The sequence below is a fragment of the Carassius carassius genome, chromosome 27 (assembly GCF_963082965.1).
Source record: "Carassius carassius chromosome 27, fCarCar2.1, whole genome shotgun sequence".
Taxonomy (NCBI): Eukaryota; Metazoa; Chordata; class Actinopteri; order Cypriniformes; family Cyprinidae; genus Carassius; species Carassius carassius.
In genome coordinates, this window is record NC_081781.1 from 25,833,600 (window position 1) to 25,854,298 (window position 20,699).

The 20,699-nt window shown below is 39.5% G+C and overlaps 1 protein-coding gene across 20 annotated transcripts in view; it reads left to right on the forward strand.

Moving 5' to 3' along the window:
* nrxn3b (neurexin 3b) overlaps positions 1–20,699 on the forward strand; it is a 366,662-nt gene that overhangs the window by 308,817 nt on the left and 37,146 nt on the right. For all 20 annotated transcript variants that reach the window (XR_009424222.1, XR_009424223.1, XR_009424224.1 and 17 more), the window contains one exon: positions 18,853–19,024. Coding sequence is in view for 17 of the 20 variants with exons in the window: in XM_059513243.1 (XP_059369226.1) it covers positions 18,853–19,024 (172 nt within the window). In the remaining 3 variants the exon portion in view is untranslated. The remainder of the gene's footprint in view (positions 1–18,852; positions 19,025–20,699) is intronic.

The following is a 20,699-nucleotide window of genomic DNA, read 5'->3' on the forward strand; positions in this document are numbered from 1 at the left end:
GTCTTTAAATCATTTAAAAATATAGATACTCTTTAGATTAAGCACTGAATGAATAAAGATAATAATAATAATAATAATAATTCATTACATTTATATAGCGCTTTTCTAGGCACTCAAAGCGCTTTACATAGTCTGGGGGTATCTCCTCATCCACCACCAGTGTGCAGCATCCACCTGGATGATGCGACGGCAGCCATAGTGCGCCAGAACGCCCACCACACACCAGCTTACTGGTGGAGAGGAGACAGAGTGATGAAGCCAATCAGCAGATATGGGGATTGTTAGGATCTTGTGTAATCCCAGGCTATCTGTAATCAGACGCACATTTGAAAGTGTAATATAATTTAATTTCATTCACATGTGTTTCATAAACACATAATCCTTTCTGGATTACAATTCGCCATCAAAATGATACATGTAATTATTACAGCTCCTTTGAGAAAAGGCTTTAAACGATCCACCATCTGCAGGATCCTCACATGTGATATAGCCTACTAGCCGGTACAACTTCTTTAGGTTTACATACATGATGCAATGACACAGTGCCATGCTCAAATTTCGAGAAAACCTAGCCATACCACTCAAATTAGAAAACATAATTATAAGCTTACCATTGTGAATCGGGCTAAAGCAAGGCGATAGTTCTCTTACGAGAGTTCTCTCGTACTGCGTCTTAGCTAAGACGCTACGGGAAAAGTCTCTTTTCACGAAATACTGAAGCAAAAAATTATCCTTAATTTTGAATTTTTGTAAAGCGCATTTGCAGCAGCTAACAGCCATAGGCGAGACGGCTCGCTCGCTCATTGGCTGCTCTGCGGCAACTGCACAGCCTATCGAGCACAGGCTGATGCAACATCAGACCAATAAGGGCGATTCGCGCCCTTCATGCCACTTCCCGCCGAAACGGGTGTGGCCCAACCCTATAAAAGGAGCTCGAAAAGGCTGACTCACCTGATTTTTCATCTCTTCAGCGAAGCTCACGCATCGTTGGATCACGAAGGAAGCAAGTGCCGTCTGATAAGCATCTCAGCGGGACGAGCCACTTCTGAAGCTGCTGGCCTTCGCCGCCTTCCACTGCCGTTCCTGCTGCGCTCTCCGGCGCCTATATCCTTTTATATCCTTGTGTGTGTTCGCCCTGCGACGCAGACTCGTAAAAGAGCTGCATCTTTTTAAAGATGCCCTCGTGCAGAGCCCCGCTCAGCGAAGGAGACCGTCACTCATCTGTGTCTCCTGCCTGGGTGAGGATCATGCAGCGCTCGCGCTCGCTGACGGCGGCTGCCCTCACTGCGAGCTACTGCCGATGGTGACTCTGAGGCTGATATTGAGAAAGAGCTGATGCGAGTGCTCACGCAGTGGTCTGCACCAGCGCCCCCCTCTCGTTCCCGGCTGGATGGTAGTTTCCTTTCGGATGAGCGTACTCAAAGCCCGCCTCATTTCTTCCTGAGCTTCACGAAGAGGTGGCAAAGGCTTGGAACGCTCCATATTCAGCGCAAACTCGTTCATCTGTCTCACTAGCATTCTCCGCACTGGATGATGCTAAAAACAGGAACTACCAGTCACTTCCGCCGGTGGAACAGGCGATAGCGACGCACCTTTGCCTGCCCTCTGCTGGACGGCAGACGAAAGCGGTGTTGCCATCTAAAGCCTGCCGCATGACGTCATCTCTGCTCGCACGAATCTTTTCTGCTGCTGATTAGGCTGCGTCTGCACTACACACGATGGCTGCAGATATTTCAGGGTGATCTCCTCTGTAAACTGGACGAGATGGGACCTGAGGCTGGGATCTGATGGGATCTGTCGCGGATTTTAGGAGTGCTTCGCTACTAAATCCGCTGCACAAGCCATGGGACGAGTTATGGCTTCCGCTACGATGGCTGAGAGGCATCTAGGGCTGACACTCTCAGACATGGCAGGCGCTCCGGTTCTGCAGCGAGTCGTGCTAGACCGGCCTCGCAAAGCTCTCAGCCACACCCCCCGCCTCCTTCTGCTTCATTGAAGCGCCGGTGTACGAGTTCCGCTGTGGCCGAGCTCTCACCCAAGCGCGCCGCTGTTTCAGTTCCAGGAATTGTGACTGTCTCAGCATTTTCTGCAACGCGTAAGCCTGCACAGTTGCCCGCTTGACTGCACACAAAAGCCGTTATCACAAAAGCTTCAGCAACGTAGCTCGAGACCCCGTTCTTGCTCTACTGGCCGTCGCCCCGCGCCGCGGGGACCACGGCAGAGGATTACGGTGAGGCCGGAAGCCCCGAAGCCATCCTAGGAAAGCGCCGGTGTACGAGTCGCCGCGGCCGAACTCTCACCCAAGTGCGCCGCTGTTTCAGTTCCAGGCATTGTAACTGTTTCAGCGTCTTTTGCAATGCGCAAGCCTGTACGGTTGCCCGCTTGCCTGCACACAAAAACCGTTGTCACGGCTACCCAGATATTTCCCGAAAAAGGTGTAATTTCTGGTGTCCCGGCCACAGCCGATGGTGCTATAAATGTAGTGACGATGCCCACTGCTCAGTGCCCATCTCCACATATAAGCACAGCCCTTCACGCAGGGCTCCGTCCATAAAAGCGACTCAAGTCGATCGCGCGCACTGCTTAGTAAACGTGCCCACTCCTCAGTGCCCACAAACACTATGTCACACGCGTCATGTAGTTTCTGTAAAAACGAAACCCGTGCACGTTCGTTCTGCCCAGGCAGACAGCGAGTGTAAAGCAGTAAATGTGCACACTTACAGCCCACAATTACGAAACTTCGGTCAAAACAGAAGTAGCACACCTACTTCGAGCCGAAATATCAAAACTGTTGCTGCATCTACGGATGCTGATAGATATGGGACGGAGGGTCCCCACCCCTGTCCTGGACTCTCTGTGAGTCCCTCGGGTGACTGTGCACTGTAAATCCTGGGCGTTGCTTCCAGGTTTATTGGTGTGTGATCCCTGCGCGCACGGCGCTTTACATGGGGTTCCTGTAGCGTCTTAGCTAAGACGCAGTACGAGAGAGCTCTCGTAAGAGAACGTACTCGGTTACTAACGTAACCTCGGTTTTCTCTAGAAGAGGGAACGAGTACTGTTCTCTGCCGTGCGTACGATTCACTCTGGTTCGCTTCGGCGATGAAATAAATCAGGTGAGTCAGCCTTCTCGAGCTCCTTTTATAGGGTTGGGCCACACCCGTTTCGGCGGGAAGTGGCATGAAGGGCACGAAGCCCTGAAGGTCTGATGTTGCATCAGCCCACGCTCGATAGGCTGTGCAGTTGCCGCAGAGCAGCCAATGAGCGAGCGAGCCATCTCGCCTATGGCTGTGTGGTGCTGCAAATGCACTTTACAAAAATTCAAAATTAACGATCATTTTTTGCTTTAGTATTTCGTGAAAAGAGACTTTTCCCGTATCGTCTTAGCTAAGACGCAGTACTCGTTCCCTCTTCTAGAGAGAACCGAGGTTACGTTAGTAACCGAGTACGTTTTGAACACTGGCTTGTCATGTGCTTGCTCAAATATTGATTTCGGATCATTTTTAACCAAAAAAAAAGTTATGGTCTGCAGCTTGAAGTACAAAGCTGAATTTAAAAAGTAAACCTACGTTTTAGAACGTATTACCATTCGGTGTGTCCTATTTGTTGCACATCACATCACATCGTTCATTCATTCATTCAATCAATCATTCTAAACCTTTTTGTTAATTTCTAGGTTTAAATGTCTTTTTAAATCCCATAATTTAGGCTTTTGTGCTCTCTCACCAAACACCATAAAAATAGATTGTACTTGCAACAGTTATTAGAGTGGGTGGTTAAATTATGGAGTTTAAGTAAGGTCTTGAATGTACTCTAAGTACACGGAAAACAACAGTTTCCAGAGAATCTTGTATAGCAGGTTGATCAAATAAAAGTCAACGAAATTTAATAAAACTTTTGACTTGTATTTATCTATAATTGAATAAGTTTTATTCATATTTAAACCAAGGGCCTCTGCTCTTTGCTGTGAGGCAACAACCACTGTGCTGCCCTAGTATCAACTTTTTTTCATAGATATGTTATCTGAGGTTCCTTTTTCTATGTACAGTTTATACATTAAAATTTAAAGCATGCATGTATTTTTGTGCAAACATATGTGTTATTTATTGAAATTATCACATGATTTGCAATTGCTGCTTCAGAGGTTATGGATTATGTGTAGGGTTAGAGCTATGGGTCAGGACTATATATAGAATATTTGTAAATATTTCCATATACTGTATTTAGATGGGAGATTGTTCCTGTTAGAAGTCTTTCTATTTACTGAATTCATGTTTAAAAACTTCAAACGTTCCTCTTTATTGTGTGAACTCCACAGAGGAATGTCAATGAGCTTTTCAAAAATCATCCGTCACATGCACGTATAATCCAAAAAGTCCTTTTAACTGTGCAGGCCTACAGAACAGTTGACAGTCATTTCCATTGGGTCGCTCTTTGATGCTTTTCTGATCTTCTGGCTTCATGGTCGTTGAATAGCTAAAGGTATGTGCGTGTTCCTAATATGCAAGTCAAGTTTCTGAGACAGCTTGATTTTGAAATGTCCAGTGCACCAATGAACTAGGCCACTCACAATGATCATGCTGTAATGCTATTCCAAAAAGAAGACAGGCGACCTAGATTCAACTTTTTATTTATCCCACCGTTTTACTTATATTCATTCTTCCTCTTCTCTGTTGGATAGATCCTTCTCAGTCCATCTTACGGAGCGAACATATGGCTGGTTGGCCAAATGTAACACCCTGTCTCCTCTGATGCAGAGCATGGAGGATATTTTTTTATTTCTTTTTTTAAGATGGACTGCATTAAAAATTGTTCTAGGCTGTTTCACAGCAAGGGGTCCTTCCACATTACAAATAGTCCACCATTTTCCTTTCTTTTTTTTCAGATGGTTTCTGTCTGTAACCTTGAATTTTAATCATTGCTTCATTTAGGATTCATTTTCATCTTTAGCCATTGATCATTGCTTAAAAACTGGACAAGGATTCATTGATTAGCGTCAGACATATTGGCAATGCTCATCAACGCAGCGGGGAGGGAGGCTACACGCAGAGCTAGATGAGGTCTTCATATGGTAATGGTCTCTTACTGTGAACTGTTTTTTTCATGTTGGCATGCTCTAGAGACTCTGATATGAGAAATAAATGTGCATTAGTGTGCTATGACCTGAGACAAAGAGACCATCACAAATCACAGGAGGACTTCGCCATGAAAGATTTTCTCATCTTGTTTAGACAGCAAGGAACCATTTATCTTGCAAACTGGTTTTCACATCACTTCCACTATTACATTACTGCCCTTTCCTAAGATTTGTTTATTTCGCTGAAGTTTAATACAGATTAGTGCTGGCCAGACAGCAGCCTGTGTCTGCAGTCTTTTGATGCTTTGGCAAGCAAATCTGGGACTGTTGGGAAGCGTGAAAAGGCTCCTTTTGTGCTTCATCAGCATGGCTGACATCTTAGTAAGACTCCATAGCTGGAAAACATCCTTACAATGCAACGGCGGGTTTCAGGTACCCTCCTGCCAAGGATGAGCTTCATTTCTGGACTGAAATCTTGCTATACCTTGCTGAAAAGACAATGTCCGTGCTGGGTCAAGATGCTTTGATGCTGGCCTTGATAGTTTATCTGCAAGACCAGCACTAAACCCACACTAACTAGCATAGGTTGCTCTATACTGTGAGGCTAAAAGAACTAAACCAGACTCCAGAAGCTTAATACCGCTTGGCGTGTGACTCTAGGTGACATCCTATCCCCAGTTAACAAATAATGAAAGTGTTCAATTACCAGAACAATCATATAGTCAGATTAATAATAGAATTAATACAAATAAATTAATAATATAATCGGAGATTAATTGGAAACAAACTATTTAAACTGCAGTAATTCACAATAAGCTTAGAAATGCCAAGAAAGGATAAAACAATATAAGGTGCACATTGTTTGAACTAATTCAGTTTTTACAGTTTTTATTGTCTTACTAATTTAAAGGACATTTGAAATTTCTGTATTGCCCAACAGTAGCAGGTTGTTGCTGAAAGTCTAGAATCACTCCAGATTTACTCCAATACTTCTATGATATTGCTCATTTACTGTAAGTTTCAGGAGCAGATAATGGTAAATCTGTTTATGCATTCTGCCATAAGAAAATACTAAATCTAAAGAGCTAACATCTGTTACCATGGCAACCCAAAGCTATCTGTCCATCATCTGAGCTTACTGAACTTTACAGAGCTTTTGTAGCTAACTAGAGGATGGCAGTGGCCACTATTGACTTAAACTTGGCCAACTTCGTCACAATCACTGTTCTGTCTCTTATTTTCTTTACAAGAATTGTGTTTATTAAGAACAATCCCTTTATGACCACAACACACAGAGATGTGTCAAGCATGCACGCCAAATTGAATGGCGGACAGTAGATATACAAGATTGTGGAATTAAAATGATTAATACAACATGATTAAATATTGAGGCAATTACTGTGCATCAGCATCGAAAATGTACATGCATATATTTGGTGGATGTGTCACATTTAAGAATATGTTTCTCAAATGTCTGCACTCAAATTTACTGCTATATGAGATCACAAAATACAGTATGGAACAAAATTTAGTTTATGTGAAAGCTGTGCATACTAGAAAACAGGTGTATTTGCATTTGATAAAATAAATATGTATGTCATTAAATGTGCATAAAAATAATAATTTTACATTCTGGCATTTATGCGTATATTTACATTCTTGCACATGGAAACTTTTTTTCCCCATGTTCTGAGTACAATTCAGGTATGAACTGTTGCAATTAATTTATTTTCCCAATAGAATGTTAAACATTCAGTGTTTACTTTTTCAGTTGAAAGTTTTTGAAGCACATCTTAGCGTGTAATTCATTATATACTGTAAAATTAAATGAAGGTAGACTAATATTTGAACTATTTAGATATCCATTAGGATGGAATGATGGAAGACAAGGTGTTGAGAACCAGGCTGGCTGAGCTGACAGAACAAGCTGAACTTTAGTTGCAGTGTGAGCCTCTTTTCTATTAATATGCCTGGAGATGGGGAATTGTTCATTGAAAATTGTCAAATGCACTCATTATTACTTCTATTCCACCACCATTTCGATCATAATGAAATGTAAACTAATTGTATTCAGTTGTGTTGCACTAAAACACTCTACTTAGTCAAACAAATTTTTATGTTGAAAAACATTTCTTTGTAACCCGAGGCCCCTGTCTAGCCATCCCTAAGAAAATATACTGTTCTGACTTCTTGGCATAAATTTTGTAATGTTACAGTTTCACTTTTTGTTGTTCATTATCCACTAGTCAGCATAAAATATGAGGTGGCTACAGTGCTGTCAGCTTTGAAAGTGACCGGGTTGTTGACATTATAGTGATTGATTTATATTGCGAAAGACAGAGACAATGACTGTGTCAACCGAAATCTCACTGAAGTTCATAACTGCACCATTGCTGCGGCTCTCTTCTCAATACATGGCTCGATCAAGCATACATGGCTTGATTTGTTAGAGAGGGTAATTGAAATTACTGCTACGCCACTAGTGAATGCAAAGGGCATTAGTTTGTTAGTTGTATCGCAGAGAAGCTATAATACAGAATCTGATGTTTCCTGATCATCCATGGAGGTCCTGTTGAAGTTAAGCATACACTAATGATTACTTCCAAGGACAGAGCTGCAATTCCCTTCACTTCTGGGAACCGTTTTGGATATAGATTTATTTTAATTTATATTTATTTATTTATTTAATTTTTTTCATCATGAGCTACAAACTTATATGTTGTTTGCAACAAAACTTAGCTGTAATACATAATAGCATCACATAAAAGCAAAATGTATTTTTAACAACTGTAATTAGCAGTCATAAGTGAGAGGCTTTAGTAGTACATGGAGTTTTTTTAATGGTCGTTTGAGATGATGCAGTTATGGCAATACCAGCAAGAACTATATTAAGATGGGGTTACCGTGATTTTGCCAAGTAAGACATGTTCCTTCTTACGATCCTGGATCAACATTATTGTCCAAAAATATAAACTTAACCCAATCCCTACCCCTAAACCTAACCCTACCCATAATTTGTTCCTAAAATCAGTGGGAAATGATAGTTGATTAACAAGGACCTAACCCTGATTGTAAGCCTAAAACAGATATTTTCTGAAAAGTTATATCTCAGTTCTGATTGGTTGTTTGGAATGTTGTTCCAGGATCAACAAGGATGTTGATCCAGGAACATGCAGTACTTGGTGAAATCATGCTCGCCTGGGGTTGAGGCAGATTTTGTCTATTAAAAGGGCTAAAGTCTTTGGGATATCCTATTCACAGAGAACTGAACTCATCAAGGCATTTCACAGGGTCTTTAAGCAAAGAAGAAAAAGATAAAGTAATACTTGTTAGCTTTGCAATGTGCTAAAAACATTTTCAGGAGTCTTCTTGTTTGCATTCAGTAGGAACAACAGGCAATGCGAGATTAATATTTAATAACTCTGACCCAGAGAAAAAAAGATCAAAGTGAAGATTGGGTGTATGACTTTGAGCGAATAGTGAGACAAAGCCGTTACCCTCCACATTCTCTCCTCTTTTCCTATTGCAAAATGTTGAAGGCTAATGCTGGGTGACACTCCTACATATTAAAAACAGTAATTAACTTTAATTATCAAACATATAATACATGTAATCATGTAAATTATGTTTAAGTAGACAAGACTGTTTTCATACTAAAGTGAAAATGCCATTTTCACCATGTCTCTCTTAGCACAAGGAACGAGGAGTTGCACATTGCCATCAACATTCAGATTTGGCAGGACTTTTTCTACATATGTCTGCACCCTTTTTGAGTTTAAATTAATCAAGGGCTCAGTATGAATATGTATCGACTTTTTTCTCTCCTTAACATGACTCGGAGAAGAGGGTAAGAAGAATCTGCCTTGAAGCACTTAAGAGTACTGAAATTAGTAGCAGAGAGATTGCACAGAAGGCTGAGGTTCGAGGCTGAGGAAGTGTATAATGAATGGAGAGGGAAGTAATTAATGTCATTTCTTACCTAATTAGGTTTTTGCTAGCATGTATTCAAAAAGACATGTTTGAAAAACTTTATTACCATGTCCACTTTCATGTTAGCAGGAGTGACATGACTTTAACACCTGCAAAGGTCGTGCCTTTTTCACTTTGTATCTTAAAGTCAAATATAATTTTCCCAAATAAGTCTGCAAATTAATTTTTTTTTTGAAATGTTAAACTTATTCTTAATCTGTGAGTTATAACATTTTTTTAAATATTGATTGTAAATCCTTTAGGGGATATTTATACAAATAAATGGAGGATGGTTATCATGTATGATAGGAATTTTATTCCTGTACTGTACCTTATTTTACCAGATTCCCAAAAAGTTGGTACACTGTACAAATTGTGAATAAAAACAGAATGCAATGATGTGGAAGTTTCAAATTTCAATATTTTATTCAGAATACAACATAGATGACATATCAAATGTTTAAACTGAGAAAATTTATCATTTTGAGAGAAATCAATTCATTGCTTTTCAATTTCATGGCATCAACACATCTCAAAAAAGTTGGAACAAGGCCATGTTTACCACTGTGTGGCATCCCCTCTTCTTTTTATAACAGTCTGCAAACGTCTGGGGACTGAGGAGACAAGTTGCTCAAGTTTAGGAATAGGAATGTTGTCCCATTATTGTCTAATACAGGCTTGTAGTTGCTCAACTGTCTTAGGTCTTCTTTGTCGCATCTTCCTCTTTATGATATGCCAAATGTTTTCTATGGGTGAAAGATCTGGACTGCAGGCTTGCCATTTCAGTACCCGGATCCTTCTTCTACGCAGCATTGATGGTGCCTTTCCAGATGTGTAAGCTGCCCATGCCACAGGCACTCATGCAACCCCATACCATCAGAGATGCAGGCTTCTGAACTGAGCGCTGATAACAACTTGGGTTGTCCTTGTCCTCTTTAGTCTGGATGACATGGCGTCCTAGTTTTCCAAAAAGAACTTCAAATTTTGATTCGTCTGACCACAGAACAGTTTTCCACTTTGCCACAGTCCATTTTAAATGAGTCTTGGCCAAGAAGAAAATGCCTGTGCTTCTTTATCATGTTTAGATATGGTTTCTTTTTTGACCTATATGATATCTACAGTATTTGACCAATGAGTTTTAACCAGCAACGGCAACGGTGGATTGTGTTCACCGACAATTTATTCTGGAAGTATTCCTTAGCCCATGTTGTGATATTCATTACAGTAGCATTCCTGTATGTGATGCAGTGCCGTCTAAGGGCCTGTAGATCATGGGCATCCAGTATGGTTTTTCAGCCTTGACCCTTACGCACAGAGATTGTTCCAGATTCTCTGAATCTTTGGATGATATTATGCACTGTAGATGATGATAACTTCAAACTGCAATTGCAATTTTTCTCTGAGAAACTCCTTTCTGATATTGCTCCATTATTTTTCGCCGCAGCATTGGGGGAATTGGTGATCCTCTGCCCATCTTGACTTCTGAGAGACACTGCCACTCTGAGAGGCTCTTTTTATACCCAATCATGTTGCCAATTGACCTAATAAGTTGCAAATTGGTTCTCCAGCTGTTCCTTATATGTACATTTAACTTTTCCGGACTCTTATTGCAACCTGTTCCTACTTTTTTGGAATGTGTAGCTCTCACGAAATCCAAAATGAGCCAATATTTTGCATGACATTTCAAAATTTCTCACTTTCCACATTTGATATGTTCTCTATATTCTATTGTGAATAAAATATACGTTTATGAGATTTTTAAATTATTCCATTTCGTTTTTTACTCACAATTTGTACAGTGTCCCAACTTTTTTGGAATCTGGTTTGTAGATTAATATGCCATATAATAACATACTGGAATCCAATGTTGGTGTTATTTATCCCTCTGCAATGAGACACATTTATATTTATTTTATATGATTTTGCAAAAGTGTGTCTCTGCTTCAGGCATGTTTCTATTCCATTAAGTGGTAATATTAATGTTGGAATTACTGTAAGTGTGCAGGAAGGTATTGACAGGGTCATCACTTACTCCAACGATGGGGGCCCTGCAGACTTCCAAATGCTACAAATGTTCCCTGTCATTCTCCAAATATCACAAAATCACTCTAGCATTTCCAGGATGAATGGTGGAATATGCCTGCAGATCTTTGCCCAGACCCAAGCAAGAAGCAATTAATCTCATTCAATCGATTCATCTGCATGTGTCATGATACCTTTTTGATAAGCTCTAACCTAATGCTAAATTTAACTCTTAGGTCATGTACTGTAGATGGCATATGTAAATCAATACACAAGGATTAGTTATCTGTTTGAAACTGGATGCCCTCATCAAAGTTCGCGTGGTTGTTTGATACTTAAAGCCACAAGTATTTTCGTTCATTTCTAAATCTCCTGAGTAAACACATGAAAGGATACTAGCATTTCCAACGTGTATATTGTTTATGTGTTCTCAAATAAACTAGATGATAAACTACATTATTAACATTATTTTGATGGTCACTGATACTAGTAGTACAGTAGAAAATTTAGATGATGTGTAACTTCATAATGTTTCACTTGATTATACATTTAGTCAGGAATTATAGTTTGAAAAATGTCTAACTAGTAAAATGTGAACATGCTGTTGAAAAATAATACAAGTAGATTAATAAAAAAAGATTTACTCATGCTTTTGATCTCTGCTGGATCAACCGCTTCATTCTTTTTTCTGAGGAAACCCAAAACTCAAATCTTGAGGTAATCCTCAGTGCATCTTCTTGGGATAAATTATTTCTTATTCCTCTCAATGCAAAGCGAAACAGTAAAATGAAAAATAAAATATTGAATAACAGTCTCACTGCTTTGTTTGCTGTGGTATGGGCATTTAAACGCTGCGAGCTTCATGTGGAACATTATAATATCAATTGCGCGCTCAGCTGCGTGGGCGCGGCCGCATTAGTTATAATGAAGGGAGACGTGAAAGATGGGACATTGCATTGTTTTCATATGGATTATTTTATCACAGAATTTGTTTTTGGTAAGCCTGCTTAGTTTAAAAGTAGACATGTCAAGCGTTCTATAGATATATCTCTCACGTCTCTTTGTTGAGTATTCACTGAGTTACAGTTCATTTTAATGACACGTTTCTAAATGAAGATCACAGCAGACCAAGGCTGCAGACAGTGCACCCTGTTTGTTTTCTTTATTTTATAAATGCACAAAGATTTGTTGTTATTATGTGTGTATACACATAAAAGTAGACCCTTTACAGATTTAATTGATGTGTTGCTCTCTGTACGATCAAAACTGAAGGTGTAATTTAAGTTATTTTCTGTGTTATCAGGAGAAGATGCCACAAAACGCATATCCACGTTTATCGACTCCAGATGGTTAGCAAGTTTTTTTTTTTAATTATTATTATTTTTTTATTATTATTATATTTACATTTACATTTAGTCATTAAGCAGATGCTTTTATCCAAAACAACTTACAAATTAGGACAATGGAAGCAATCCATAAACAACAAAAGAGCAATGATATACAAGTGCTATAACACATCTTAATGCAGTACACATAGCAAGTTTTTTTTTTTTATATTATATAATGAATAGCAAGCTAGTGTTAGAGGTAATTTTTGATTGTTAATTGTATAATAAATTAAAAGAAAATAGAATAAAAAAACTTATTAGAATGCTAGTGTTTTTTTTGTGTGTGTGTTTGTCTTTTTTTTTTTTTTTAAGAATATCATTAGAATAGAGAGTGCTAGAGTTAGAGGGTCAAATAAAGATGGAAGATATGTGTTTTTAGCTGATTCTTGAAGTTGGCTAAAGACTCAGCTGCTCGGATTGAGTTGGGCAGGTCATTCCACCAGGAGGGAACATTTCATTTAAAAGTCCATAAAAGTGATTTTCTGTGTTAATTGTAAAGGTTTGATAGGCTGGAAGACCTGCCAAGAGAGCGTTGCAATAGTCCAGCCTAGACAGAACAAGAGCTTGAACAAGGAGTTGTGAAGCATGTTCTGAAAGAAACAACCTGATCTTCTTGATGTTGTAGAAAGTAAATCTGAAGGACCGGGCAATTTTAGCAATGTGTTCTGAGAAAGTCAGCTGATTATCAATCATAACTCCAAGGTTTCTGGCTGCTTTTGAAGGAGTTACGGTTGATGTTTCTAACTGGATGGTGAAATTGTTATGAAATTATGGGTTTGCTGGAACCACAAGCAGTTTGTCTTGGTAAGTTTGAGTTGAAGTGATGGTTCTTCATCCAGCAAGAAATGTCTGTTAGATAAGCTGAGATGCAAGCAGCTGTCGTCGGATCATCGGGATTGAATGAGAGGTAGAGTTGAGTGTCATCAGCATAGCAGTGGTATGAAGAGCCATGTTTCTGAATGACAGAACCTAATGATGCCATGTAGACAGAGTAGAGAAGGTGTCCAAGAACTGATCCCTGAGGCACCCCAGTAGTTAGATGTGGTGACTTGGACACACTTTACCTCTCGAAGATACTTTGAAGGACCTATCTGATAGGTAAGACTCAAACCATTGAAGTGCACTTCCTGAGATGCCCTTTGCCAATAGGGTTGACAGGAGGATCTGGTGGTTAACCATGTCAAAAGCAGCTGACAGATCCAATTATGCTAATTAATTATATAATAAATAAAAAGAGAACATATAGAATAGAAAGATATTTGACTTGACGCATGACACTTGAAACTTTCAGATTACATCTTTTGCTCCAGTATGTTTCACTTTAGTGTTTGGTTGGTGTGAATGTTTTGTTTTGATGTTGTTGTTTTTTTTGTTTATTTTTTTTGGGGGGGGGGGGGGGGGGGGGGGCGTTACTAAGCATCCAGGACTGGATTGCTTTCATTCCAGATATACTTGCTGAAATAAAATGTATTGATTACGGATAATTTGCCTATTGTAGCATAATGCATTTCTCATTACTGCTTGTCTCTGCAGAAATGAACTTCAGCAAGCAACTTGCATTCATTGTATCTGTGACAGACAGACACAAGTGCTGATTTGTGTATGTTAAGATTTTGTCAGTATAAAATATAATTTTTTTAACAAAATGGTGGGAAAAGGGGAAAACTTGTGAAGCTGGCATCTATTCCTAGATTGATACAGGGATCACCAGATAAGTACTACAACACATGCAACACTGGGTTTCAGATTGAAAAGTATAGCCTAAAAATTTGCTGTAGACAGTTTGAAAGCTGTTCTTTGCACTACACTTTTATACTAATTGTTTATACTAATGATGGTTGCATATGGTTTAGTCCCTTGCCAAAAGATCAAGGTTCTGCGTGCAGCGATAGAGGCTTTCTGGGAGAGATTTGATGCCTGGGGCTGACTTTTTGTTGGAGCCATTGATCGGAGGGACAGAACTGGATTGTGTAGCTTATTACTGGTGTCAGCGAACATTACACGTGGGAGAGATCGAGCCCTTCTTCATCATCGCAGGGCCCTGCTGCAACTCAAATTGCTTTTATCACCCTTGGCTATGCTGGTACCACCCACGGCGGAGAAACACCAGACATAATGCTCTCCATCGCAGTGAAATTCTGCAATAACCTTCTAAATGTTTGCCACAATCTGTGAGACATCAGGTATTATATCAGAGAAAGTGCAACATTCAACAAGCATCAATCTTGTGTGCTGTTTCCTTTCTAATGAAAAAAGCAATATAGTGTGCGTTGTCTTAGTGTGCTATATCTTGAATATAGCAATTAAAAATGGACTATAATAGCATGTAACAATAGTGAGTCATTATTGTTATCAACATTGTGAATGTTTTTTTTTTCTTTAGAATACAATTTACCTTTACCAGCCCATTCTCTGAAAACACAATGTAATGTTGGCCAATGCAGTGTAATTGAAAATGTCAGTCAAGCCAGCCTGGATATGCAAGTAGGGAACCAAGCAGGACTCCAGAAAACAACTAATGCAGCAACTCCATGTGCCACACAATTGTGCTCCTGGAGGTTTGACTTAGAGCTGATTTCAGTAGAGTTTGGCATTAGCATGTTGCTCGGTTAACGTCATGATACTCCAATAAGTATTAAAATACATAGTACATAGCAATATTGGGAATATTTTATATATATATATATATATATATATATATATATATATATATATATATATATATATATATATATATATATATACAGTACAGACCAAAAATTTGGACACACCTTCTCATTCAAAGAGTTTTCTTTATTTTCATGACTATGAAAATTGTAGAGTCACACTGAAGGCATCAAGGGCTATTTGACCAAGAAGGAGAGTGATGGGGTGCTGCGCCAGATGACCTGAACCCAGTCGAGATGGTTTAGGGGTGAGCTGGACCGAAGACAGAAGGCAAAAGGGCCAACAAGTGCTAAGCATCTCTTGGGGAACTCCTTCGAGACTGTTGGAAGACCATTTCAGGTGACTACCTCTTGAAGCTCATCAAGAGAATGCCAAGAGTGTGCAAAGCAGTAATCAAAGCAAAAGATGGCTACTTTGAAGAACCTAGAATATGACATATTTTCAGTTGTTTCACACTTTTTTGTTATGTATATAATTCCATATATAATTCCACATGTGTTAATTCATAGTTTTGATGCCTTCAGTGTGAATCTACAATTTTCATAGTCATGAAAATAAAGAAAACTCTTTGAATGAGAAGGTGTGTCCAAACTTTTGGTCTGTACTGTATATATATACCTTTCAGTATTTCATAAAACATTTTAGTCATACACTTATTTACATTTGTATAGTGTTACACACAATCATATTTTTTTATTAATTTAATATTTTATTTTTCACATGGAGCTCACCACCTTGCCTTCTCTGAAAAGGATGTATTATAGGCTGCCTTAGAAACAAGGGATCTAAGGAGGTGGTGAACGTGATTTCACCAAGTACAACATGGTCCTGGATCAACATCCTTGTTGATCCTGGAACAACATTCCAATCAATCAATCAATCAATCAATCAGAATTGAGATATAACTTTTCAGAAAATGCTTGTTTTAAGCTTACAACCAGTGTTAGGTGCTTCTACACCCTTGTTAATCAGTTATCATTTCTCACTGATTTTATGAATAAATTGTGGGTAGGGTTAAGTTTAGGGGAAGGCATTGGGTTAAGTCTATATTTTTGGACAATAATGTTGATCCAGGATCAACCGAAGATGTTGATCCAGGAACATGTCTTACTTGGCAAAATCACGGCAGCCCTAAGGAGGCAGCAAAAGTGAATTTCTAAAATTTTTGCCTAGAGTGAATTAATGAGGACTTAAAATGCTGGCTCTGTAGTTATCTCTCTAGGTTTTAGAACTGAGCATATGTTGCTTGTGGTAGAGAGCTGGTGAGCTAGAAAGACATGCTTCAGAGAAATCTGTAAAGTCTCCTGACTCACTCCCATTTGTTATAATTTCAACCCTCACAATGGAAAATGTCTGTACTGAGATATCTAATAATCAGATGGCGCTGCCCAACCAGCCATTACTTTACGGGAGTTTGCAGATCTCAAGTTGTGCCAGGCATAGTATAGCTGGAATCAGAAAGCTTAAACAGAGTCTTAGATCAGCTTGCTGTGCACTGCACTGGTTTTCTTGGCTCTAATGGAGAGCACAAACAGTGCATATTAAAGGGGTCATATTATGCGATTTCTATTTTTCCTTTTCTTTAGTGTGTTAATGTAGCTATTTGTGAATGTATAAGATCTGCAGAGGTACAAAGTTCAAAGTCTCCCACAATTTCCAAGATAAGGCTGTTCCAGACCCCTAAAACACCTCATTCAAACACACCCCCACATCTCTTTGTCACGATGTGGAAATATTTGCGTAATGCTGTCCAAATGTTCATGCAAAGAAAGAATGCGTGGTTTAAGGAACTGCAGTAATGTTGATGCAGCCATGTCATGGAGACACTGTGTGTTTCTGTGCGAAAGCAAAAGCACTTTATTTGGCCTTACAAAAGTAGATGCTATGAGGAATCATTGGTTATTAAGATTTATTTACAACAGATGAGCACAACCCAGATGTTTGAATTTTTGCAACGCATTTTATGGACAGCAGTTTTGTGAACCTAGGAGAGGTTAGCTTTTCAACTTTTTTTTTCTCACCCTACAATGCTGGCTGTGCAAAGTCTGTTTAAAAAAAAACTGGTCAGTTACGACTTTCTGGTGCTTATTCTGAATCAGCTACTGTAAGTATGTTTTCTTAATAGTTTAAGTATTTGCTTTTGACTGTTCAAATGCAGAGTTTTGCACCGTGTAGAGTATTGTGTTGTGTGTGTGTGTGTGTGTGTGTGTGTGTGTGAGAGAGAGAGAGGGAGACAGTGTTAATCACAGTCGAGTCAGCTTTCTTAATCACGGCTTGCATACTGCAAATACATACGAGCATCATCACTGTGTCTGTCACGTGACTCTGTTCGGCTGGATTGATGGTAATACTAAGGACATTATGTAATGTCTTTACATTTATGTTGAAAGCTGAAGCTTGCTTGTGTTACATTTCCGATGCGTGCTTGTGGTGTTTGACCAATCACAATGCACTGGGTCAACTGGCCAATTAGAGCAATGCTTGTTAGAAGGAGGGGCTTTGTAGAAAATGACGCTGTTACACTTTAAAAACTTCACAATCACGCGAAGAAGGAGGCAGGAACCGGCGGACATTTAAATGAAAGCTTAAATAACAAAATAAACACAAAATTTGGGGTGTGCTCATCTGTGCTCAAACAATACCAAACAGAAAATAAAATCCAGTCCTGGTCCTCTCTCGTCCTTCACTGTTGAAGCTTTTCTTTTGTGTCCTTCCGTGGGACTCGAGACCGGGTGAGTGGCGCAGGAGTCACTCATTTTTCAAATCACTTCACGGGCCTCGACCCGTTCCCACGGCTCTCGGCCCCGCCCCACTCAAGAGACGCATTTGAGAGAGGCGTGGCATAGAGGAACTACAATAATGTACAGTATTTTTAAAATAATGTGTTTTTTGAACATTAAAGCATGTAAACATATTCTGTTACACCAAATACACAAAATAATGATCTTTAAAATAACATCATATGACCCCTTTAATGTAGCCTTCTCCAGCTTTTGGTCTGTCTTCACAAAATTAACGTTCATCATACACCTCTTATTAAAAATATTCCATGCACCTTCTCATACACTCATTCAGTTGTCAGTTGCAGTAGTTGTGCTCTCACCAGCAGACCTTAAGTTTCATTCACTGAAAGTAGAGCATGCTGAGAGTCTTGGGAAGCCCTCAGAAAACACTGAGGATCAGTGAAAGTTGGTATGTGTGGTTGCAGATTATTTTATCACACACTTCAGTACAGCACATCCATGTATTTATTTACCTTACCTTTTGTTTGAAAAATGGCTTTCTCAGTGCCATGAACTGAGGACAGGTAATTACACTTTAGAAAGGCCTCGTGGGGATTAAATCAAATGACATTGGACAAGAAATGCACTCCATCGAGTCTGGCGTGCCTTGAAACCCTTTCATGATAGCTATGTGAACATGAACAATGACACTTAGTTCTCCAACAGAGAGTTATGAAGAGTCCCCAAACAGGAGCCATATGGGATACATATGTGAAAGGTGGAGGAGCATATGTTTGTGAATTTGCAGTATGTCAGTACAAAGCGCATTAGTCAACGTTACGTGGAAGTACCACATTTCTGTTGGTAGCACATTCTTATCAACAGGAAATAAAAATGCAGCAGTCTTGGCATCCACATCAGTTTGCGTGCTCTAATTGGCAGCATCATTGAAGAGGTTTCTGAAAGTGGTGTAGCTCAGCTGAGATTGTTTGTGTTGTTTCTATTCCAGGAAGAAGGAAAGGTGGGGGTAACATTCAACATTGGCACGGTGGACATAAGCGTCAAAGAGATGACTACGGAAGTTAACGATGGAAAATATCATGTTGTGCGCTTCACAAGGAATGGGGGAAACGCCACCTTACAAGTGGACAATTGGCCAATCAACGAGCACTTTCCATCAGGTAATATACACAGCCTGCTAACTACCCAAAGCAAAGATTCTCAGACAGAAGTGTGTTTTTACTGTTTAACCCACTGGATATCATATGCTACCAAGGAAATCATGGGTTGGAAGGCAAGGAACAACATAATTTCCCTGCCCATGTAATTTATAATCTGCATGTTTCAAAGCATGCAATTTTTTTGAATCAGGAACAGGTGTTCATAATTACAACACTGATCTCCTTTCTGCTGATGGAAAAGCGTAGAAGAGAAAGGACACAGCAAAGAAGAAAGCAAATGCCACTTAGTGCTCGATCAACCTGGCTTGCGTTGCTTTCTTAATTGTCCTTAGAAATATCCATATGTGGGAGTAATCAAGCCTGGGCACCTGGCCTGCACACAATGGCAGGCCAAGTTGTTGCCTTTGTCCCCGCGATTAGCACCATGACATCTGGCCAGCTGCTTTTGAGAGGCTTTGAAAGGCAGAGGGAAGAACGGGGCACAGGTTTAAGGCAGTATTGTGGCAGCTACAGCAGCTGTGGGAAAATGAGCCCCGGACCTCTGTGTATCTATGACTCCCAGACTTAGGAAGCCAGCAATGATGGATGAATATAAATGAGTTCATCAAATGCAGCAGAGGTTTATTATAGAAGCTCAAGCGTTTCCTACACAGAGAAATAGGGCGTGCTGAAATACTTCCCTCAAACGCTATCAAAAAAAGAAAAAAAACTCAAAAACCCTTCACACTCAATTAATTTGGGTTCTGTGTCCTCCACTTTGATGTCTCTGTTGCTTCGGCGCCCTCCATGGGATATCTGGCCCATGCACTTCTCGTCCAATTAGAAAACAGCTCTCGTCAGGTTTACTTAAGCTGTATTCAACAGCAGGTCTTTCTAAAGTGAGAAAGGCCAACAATCAGGCTAAGGGGACAGGCAGAAGGACATAGGCTAATGCTGTGCTCCCTATTCAAACTAGTTCTGTTATGGACACTGAAAAAGAGCCAGAGATAGCATGCCATTTTCCTTACAGACTATTAGCCCACTCAGAGCTAAATACAGTATAACATCTGAAATGTCCTAAATAGCAATAAGTGTAAAATGTGTACATTGAAAAATAAACCTGTGAGGGGAGGTGTATAGTGGCTTCTGTTGAAGCTGTTGCATCACTCAGTTTTAAATTAGTCTCAGAGACATGATGTAATGATATAATGATGCAGTCTATGTGAAACATTCATTCAGGAGACATTCCTAGTAGCAACTAGCAGTATTTTAAATGAGGAGATATTTTTACACAGATTGCAGGATATCTGCAGAATCGCAGAACCACAAATTTGTCATAACCTTGTTGATATGAGAATGTTTTGTAGTGGAAAAAGAAGATATCCAACATAAGATTAGCAAGGATATATTGCCATATTAACATGACTCATCAAACAGAAAAACCTTCTGAAAGAGACAAATCTAAACAATTGTTTTTTTCTTATTCAATTAGTTTACATCTGTCAACATGCATATGTCGTTGTATCTGTGTGTTCCTTCCATCCATAACACATCTATCTTTCTTGTTACTGTAGCTGGCTAGTGTGCTACATTGTTGATCTTATTGTTGATCTTTTTGCTGTATTGTAAGTCTAATTCAGCCTGTATTTATTAAGCAGTTATCCAGTTTATCTAGATATATATGCCAGAAGAAAAA